Source organism: Corvus moneduloides, chromosome 18 (assembly GCF_009650955.1).
Source record: "Corvus moneduloides isolate bCorMon1 chromosome 18, bCorMon1.pri, whole genome shotgun sequence".
Taxonomy (NCBI): Eukaryota; Metazoa; Chordata; class Aves; order Passeriformes; family Corvidae; genus Corvus; species Corvus moneduloides.
In genome coordinates, this window is record NC_045493.1 from 1708598 (window position 1) to 1715750 (window position 7153).

At 65.8% G+C, this 7153-nt stretch overlaps 1 protein-coding gene across 5 annotated transcripts; it reads right to left on the minus strand.

The window, feature by feature from the left end:
• Positions 1–658: 658 nt before the first annotated feature.
• On the minus strand, positions 659–6226 carry NEFH (neurofilament heavy). Of its 5 annotated transcripts, none has more exons than XM_032127847.1 (5): positions 5402–6226; positions 4027–4226; positions 3216–3340; positions 2563–2896; positions 659–2478 (listed from the first exon to the last, which is right to left on the minus strand). In XM_032127847.1, the coding sequence occupies exons 1-5, from the start codon at positions 6192–6194 to the stop codon at positions 1162–1164; spliced, it is 2769 nt and encodes a 922-aa protein (XP_031983738.1). In that variant the 5' UTR covers positions 6195–6226; the 3' UTR covers positions 659–1161. The 5 variants fall into 5 exon arrangements, with proteins under 5 accessions (XP_031983738.1, XP_031983736.1, XP_031983735.1 ...); XM_032127845.1 differs by having other exon boundaries at positions 659–2520; XM_032127844.1 differs by having other exon boundaries at positions 659–2436; positions 2479–2896.
• Between the last annotated feature and the right edge of the window lie 927 nt (positions 6227–7153).

Genomic DNA, 7153 nt, shown 5'->3' on the forward strand with positions numbered 1-7153 from the left:
CTGTCCTTGCTGCCTGGCTGCCATCCCATCGGCACCATCCCTGCATCCTGGGGGGGCTTCTCTGCTCCCTGGCCTCGGAGGGGAGCACAGCAGGGTCCTGGGAGAGAGGCAGGATGAGGGTTGGGACATCCCAGCATCCTGGCTCGCCCTGCTTGGCATCAGGGAGTTGGGATGTGCCCCTTCCCCGGCACTGCTCCGTGTGGGGTCCCAGATTGGCAGAGCTGGGGTTCCATCCCCCCTCCCAAGGTCGCTGTCCCTCCTTCATCCCAGCTTCTCCCTGTCTCTCCTGGGAGTGATTTCTCCCCCAGAAGGGCTGACAGCCCCTCTCCTGCTCCCCCCAGCTGCTGCCCTCAGTGCAGTGCTGCAGTGCCAGGCTGCGCCGCAGCCCTTGGGTCAAACCAGGCTCCCCCAGTCCCTGAGGAGCCACGCTTTAAAAAAAGAAGGAAGGGAAAAACCACACTGAAATCCTTTGGAAAGTACGGCAGGGCCGGCCCTGTTTCCATCCTCAGGGCACAGGGTCCTTCCTGCCTGCTGTGGGGTGTGTTTCCCCTCTGGAAAGCCCCGTGTCACCCAGCCCAGCCCTGAGTGACAGATCCCAGCCCCACATTCCCACCTTCCTTCCCCGTCCTCCCCCCAGGACAAGCCAGCAGAGCCGGGGTGTCTCCGTAAGCACTTTTATTTGGTTATTGCACAGAAAGCAAGTATCAGTGGGCTGAGGTTCCTGGTGCATCGGGTGTGTCCGTGAGCATTCCAGCAGCTCCCAGCCTCTCCCACCTCTGCCTGGAGGGACTGTCACCCCCCAGGGCAGGGCAGGACCCCCCAGCCCCCCCCCAAGCAGCTACAGCTCTGCATTGCACTCATCCATCCATTGCACATACATTAAATAAATGCACTTAGAGGAGAAGGGCGGTGGGGTTCCCCCAGGGGTCCCCCCTCTTCTCCTGGGTTATAATTCAAGTGTTTAAATGTGGCGCTCGGCGAATATCACGTTCTGCAAGGGAAGCAATCGCCCACCCGAGGGGCTCTCACGGGCCTATTGCTAAGGGAAAGCCTGGCCTGGGGGCTCTGGGGGTCCCTGGGGTCCCACCCCGGGCCCAGCCGTCGGAGGGAGCGGAGCAGCTCCCATGCCCAGAGGTGCCTTTGGCGCCCGGGACTCTCCTGTCACTTCTTCCCCGGCGCCGGCTCTGGGGCTGTGCCCTCCTTGCTGGAGGGAGCCTCCACTTTGGGGGGGTCCTTACTGGCTTTGGGCTCATCTTTGGGTTTTGCTTTAGCTTTGGGTTCTTCCACCTTCTTGGGTTCCTCTGCTTTCTCCTTCTTGGGTTCCTCCACCTTCTTAGGCTCCTCTACCTTCTCCTTCTTGGGCTCCTCCGCCTTTTCTTTCTTGGGTTCCTCCGCCTTCTTGGCCTCCTCCACCTTCTTCTTGGGTTCTTCCACTTTCTTCTTGGGCTCCTCCACCTTCTCCTCAGCCTTTGGCTTCTCAGCCTCCTTGGTGGCCGCTTTGCTGACCTCCTGCTGAGGTTTTGCTGGAGCCTCCTCGGCCTTTCCCTCTTCAGCAGCTTTGGGGCTTGGCTTGGTGGCCTCTTTGGCCTGCGGAGCTGGAGGCTCCGGCACAGTGGCCGCCTTCTCTTTGGGTTTCTCCTCTGCCTTGGCCGGGACGTCCTTCTTGGGAGCTTCCTCCTTCTTACCCTCCTCGGGCTTGGAGGGAGCCTTCACCTCCTTGGGCTGCTCCTCCTTGGCAGGGGCTTTTGGCTCCTTTGGAGTAGGGCTTGGCTCCTTGGCCGGGGCCACTTCCTTCTGTGGAGACTTGGCCTCGTCCTTCACGGGAGATTTGACTTTCTCTGGGGACTTCACGGCCGGGGCCTTGGCCTCCTCCTTAGAGGGGGTCGGGGGCTTCTCTGGGGGCTTCACAGCCGGGGCCTTGGCCTCCTCCTTAGAGGGGGTCGGGGGCTTCTCTGGGGATTTGACAGATGGGGGTTTGGCCTCCTCTTTTGCGGGAGTTGCAGGTGGCTCTGGGGACTTTGCAGCTGGGCTCTTGGCCTCTTCTTTAGAGGGGGCTGCGGGTTTCTCCGGGGACTTGACAGTCGGGGTCTTGGCCCCCTCTTTTGAGGGGGGTGCGGGTTTCTCTGGGGATTTCACTGTCGGGGTCTTGGCCTCATCCTTTGAGGGAGGTGCAGGTTTCTCTGGGGACTTCACTGTTGGGGTCTTGGCCTCCTCTTTTGAGGGCGTTGCTGGCTTTTCAGGGGATTTGACAGCTGGAGCCTTGGCTTCCTCCTTTGAGGGGGTTGGGAGTTTCTCTGGGGACTTCACAGCCGGGCTCTTGGCCTCCTCCTTTGAGGGGGTTGCAGGTTTTTCTGGAGATTTCACGACTGGGGTCTTGGCCCCCTCCTTTGAGGCGCTCGGGGGCTTTTCAGGCGACTTGACTGCTGGGGACTTGGCCTCCTCCTTTGAAGGGGACTCGGGTTTCTCTGGGGACTTGGCCTCCTCCTTTGAGGGGGACTCGGGTTTCTCTGGGGACTTGGCCTCCTCCTTTGAGGGGGACTCGGGTTTTTCTGGGGACTTGGCCTCCTCCTTTGCAGGAGACTTGGCCTTTTCTTCACCCTCTTCTTCAGCTTTCTCCTCTTCTTCTTCCTCCTCCTCCCCCTTCTCTTCAGCTTTTTCCTCTTCAGCCTCTTTCTCAGCCTCCTCCTCCTCTGTGACCTCCTCGGTCACCTGGATTTCCTCTGTCTGCTCCTCCACAATCACCGTCTCCTTCTCTGACTTTTCCACCACCTTGATCTTCTCCTCGCTCTTCACCTTGATGCTGGTGGGGATGCTGGGAGCCTTGGGGAGCACCTCGGGGTAGGAGAGCATCCCAATGCCAGTCTCGAGTCGATATTCCTCCCCTTCCAGGAGCTTTCTGCCAGGGAGAGACCAGAGCAGGGCACTCAGCGATGGTTTCTCATCTCCTCCTGTGACCAGGAGCTGCCAGCCATGTCCTGCAGCTCCATCTCCTTCCCTGCCCCATCCGGGATGACCCTCCTGCTCCTATGGCCTGGGATGAGCAGGTTTCCTCGCCCTTCCCACTACACACCCCTGGGCCACCCAGTTGAACATTGTCCACCATGGCTTTGGTGGATGGATGATTTTCTCACCAAAAAGAGCCCAGGTGTTAACGAGGGACCTTGAGCAGACCTGGCTGAGAACCCCCCCACTCCTCCCCCTGCCCCCCCCTGTACCTGTAGGCAGCAATTTCGATGTCCAGGGCCATTTTGACATTGAGCAGATCCTGGTACTCCCGGAGCTGAGCTGCCATCTCCCACTTGGTGTTCCTCAGCTCGCTGTCAAGCTGCTGGATGGTTTCCTGTGGGCACACAGAGCAATCATGGCAGGGGGACACATGACACAGTCCCCAGGAGCAGGGGGACACAGAGAACCCCTAAACTGTCCCCTGGTCTCCAGCACCAGCGTGTCCTCACAGAGGAGTCTGCAGCCACCTCCTCCTGCAGACACACAGGGAAGGGGACACAGCCAGGGCTTGTCCCAGGGTGTCCAGTTGCCTTGGAGGACCTGGCAGGAGCCCTGCACCCCCGCAGCAAGGAGCTGCACTCCAGCTGAGCCCCTGGGCCACCCCCAGCACTCCCTCCAGCAGGGACAAGCTGCGGGAATGCTTCCAGGACTCAGGTGAGTCCAATGGCAACTAAACTCACCCTGCCACCAACGCAGCCCTCATTGCCCGGATCTGGGGGACAGGATGTGGCCTGAACCCTGGACACACTTCCATGGTGTTTGTGACCATCCTCACAGGCAGCTCAGCACCAGGCAGGGCCATGGGGCAGCTCCAGGGGTGCTGAAGGACACAACAGCCCGGACACCCCTCAGGCTCTGGGTTCCTGATCCCTGCGGGCTGGGGAAGGCCGGTTCTGACACAGCCCCGAGCATTTGCCACAGCTCACTCACATCCCTGAAGCCAAAACCCCAGCGCTGCTCCTCCCCAGCAGCTGGATGGTCCCTCCCCAGCCTGGGCTGCTGCCCACTGCGCCACGGTACCTGGTAGGACAGGACATCTGCATGATGGCGCTCCTCCGAGTCCTGCCTCTGCCTCTCCAGCGACTCCTGGGTCCCTTTGAGGGCTTCCAGCTCGGTGGTCTTGGCCTGGAGCTGCCGGCGGTACTCGGAGATCTCCTCCTGGGCCAAGCGCATGGCGTCCGTGTTCACCTTGGCCACCTCCGAGAGCTTGTCCAGCCTCACTGCAACGGGGAAAGGGGAAGCTGCAGGGCGGGAGGGAAGGAGGCTGCAGCCTCCCCTCCTCGGGGAAACTCCGATCTGTCCATGCCACACATCCCTGTCCTCTGCAAAGCCCTCCCAGGCTCCCTGAGCACTCTGCCTTCCCCACCCCTCGCTCCCTCTGTGCCGGGGAGTGAAGGAGGACGGGCAGGAAGAGCTCGGGGGGTGTTTCTACCATCCTGGACTTCACCCGGTGCAGATCCTCGCCGCAGCCCCCGCCTCTCCTTCAGCTGTGCCACAGCCGCTGCCCCACCACGCTGCCCCCCCGCCGCATCCCAGACACGCCAAGCCCGGCCTGAGGCGGGGGGGTTTTGCCGCAGCGCCCTGCGGATACCCCAGGGGACGAGGAGGGGCACAGAAGGAGGGGACAGGAATGGGGAACACCGATCCTGCGGCTCCCGGGGTCGGCGCGGCCGCTGCCCGCGGTGCTGAATCGCCGCTGTCCGCGGTGCTGGACCCGCCCTGCGCGCCCGGGGGCTGAGTCTGGGGGTGCCGACCCCACCCCGCGCCCGTAGTGTCCCCCCCCCCCCCAAAAGACCCCTCCCTGTCCTCCCCTCCCGCGTCAAGGATGCGGCACCACCGCCCCCCCCCCCAGCACTGCAAACACTCGCCCCGGCTGAGAGGGACCAGCACAACACCCTGCGGCATCGGGGCGGTCCAGCACCCTAAAACCTTGCGGGGTGCCGGGCCAGTGATCCTGACACTCTCCTCGAAACGCACTGCGGGGCAGAGGGGGTGTCGGGCAGCGCACCCGCAGGCACTGGAGGTCTGGTGGCAGGGATGGGGTCACCCTGAAGCCCTCCCAGGGCGCTGAATGTACGGGGGGGGTCCCTGTACCCTCCTGGGGCGGGGGGACTCTAACGCCCTCCCCGAGCACAATATATGGGGGTCCCTGCACCCTCCTGGGGCGCGGGTATCCCAACACCCTCCAGGAGCACAGCACAGATGGGAGGGGTCCCTGCACCTCCGGGGCTGGGGGCACCCTAACACAAAACAGAGAGCGGGGTGTCCCCGCATCCCTCGGGACTCCCTCGCCCCCCTTGTTCCAACCCCGCCCTGGAGCGCGGCAGCCCAGGGTGTCCCCGGGGAGGGATGGGGATGCTGCCGGCGCGTTCCGCGGCCGCACCCTCACACTCACCGCGGAACCACTCCTCGGCCTGCAGCGTGCTGCGGGTCGCCGTGCCCTCCAGCTGTGCGCGCAGGTCGCGGAGCGCGGCGGTGACGCCGGGGCGCAGGGATGCGGGGGGCTCGGCGGGCAGCTCGAGGCGCGCCCCGCGCAGCAGCGCTCCCACCTCGGCGCGGTGCTGCCTCCGCAGCAGCTCCGCCTCCTCCCGCAGCGCCCGGGCTCGCTCCTCCAGCGGCGCCCGCGCCCGCTCCTCCTGCGCCGAGCGCTGCGCCAGCCCGCGGGCCGCCGCCTCCAGCTCCGAGCGCTGCCGGGCCTCGTCCTCCAGCCTTCCCCGCAGCGCCGCCACGTCCTCGGCCAGGCGCGCCCGCTCCAGCCGCAGCTGCCCCTTCTCGGCGCCCAGGCGCAGCACGGTGCCCCGCATGTCCCGCAGCTCCCGCGCGTACAGCTCGCCCATGGCCGAGCGCCCCGCCTGCTGCTGCCGCAGCGCCGCCGCCTCGGCCGCCAGCGCCCGGTTCTGCTGCTCCAGCGCCCGCACCCGCTCGATGTAGCCGGCGAAGCGGTCGTTCAGCACCTGCAGCAGCTCTTTCTCGTTGCGCGCCCGCGGTTCGCCGTTCAGCGAGTCCAGGCTCTCGGTGGAGGACGCGGCCGCGCTGCCGCCGCCGCCCCCCGCGCCCCGCGCCCGTCCCACCACCGGGGCCGGCCACGAGTAGAAGCCGCTGGAGGCGGCGGAGCGCGGGGGAGCGCGGCTCGGCTCCTTGCGGAGCCCCCCCGGGGGGCCCAGCAGCGTCTCCAGCATGAGGCTCATGGTGACCCCCGCCCTCGCTGCGGCACCGGCGCGGCCGCCCGCTTTATAGGGCTCGGGGCGGCCGCTCCGCCCCGCCACCGGCAGCGGGGGTGGGCACCGGCACCGCCACCGGCACCGCCCCGCGCCGCCGCCGCAGCCCCGCGGGTGCGGGGGGACCCCGCTGCCACGCCCCGGTGGGGAGCGGGAGTCACAGGAGAAAGGAGCGGAACCCCTCTGGCAGGAGAATGGGGACCCCGGGGCGCAGCGGGAGCTCGGGAGCAGGAAACGGGACCCCCGGGAAGGGAGTGGAACCCCCGGGAATAGAGTGGGACCCCCGGGAAGGGAGGAGGGTGTGCCTCAAGGGAGAACACATCCCCCGGGGTGGGGAGCAGGACCACTGGGAGTAGAGAATGGGAGCCCCCGGAAGGGAGCAGGGGCACCCCAGGACAGAGTGAGGACCCCGTGGGAAGAGGGGAGCCCCTGAAGGGAGCGTGGAGAGTGAGATAAGAGGGATAGAGGGTGGCACCTTCAGAAAGAGAGGGGGGACCCCCGAGGACAGGGCCCCAGTGGGACCGTGGACACCCCGGGCAGAGAGAGGGATACCTGGGAACAGAGTGGCGTCCCCAGGAATAGAGAGTGGGACCCTGGGAAGGGAGTTGGGACCACCCCAGGGCAGAGCAGGTCCCCACCTCGGTGTGAAGGAGAAAGGGGGGACTCCCGGGTGGCACAGACACCCCCTCCAAGGGTGGGATGGCAGGGCAGGGACCCTGGGGTGGGGATCAGTGACCAAACCCCCCCGCTTCGTGTCTCCCCGGGGGTCAGGCACTGATTGGGACTGGGGGAGGTGAGTTTCTGCTGGCTGGGAAAGGGGGGGTGCCAGGAGGGTCCAGGGGGGGACAGGGGACACCCCTGCGGGATGCTGGGAGGCTGCAGGCAGGGAGGGGGTGAGAGGGCCAGGTCTGCCATCCTGGCTGGGAAGG

What these genes read in the sequence shown, in the direction of transcription:
- NEFH (XM_032127842.1), bottom strand. Translation starts at nt 6,194, where the DNA reads ATGAGCCTCATGCTGGAGACGCTGCTGGGCCCCCCGGGGGGGCTCCGC. An exon ending in CAGATGTCCTGTCCTACCAG is followed by an intron (nt 3,341 to 4,026) that starts GTACCGTGGCGC and finishes GTGTGCCCACAG; the next exon opens with GAAACCATCCAGCAGCTTGA. An exon ending in ATCGAAATTGCTGCCTACAG is followed by an intron (nt 2,897 to 3,215) that starts GTACAGGGGGGG and finishes TCTCCCTGGCAG; the next exon opens with AAAGCTCCTGGAAGGGGAGG.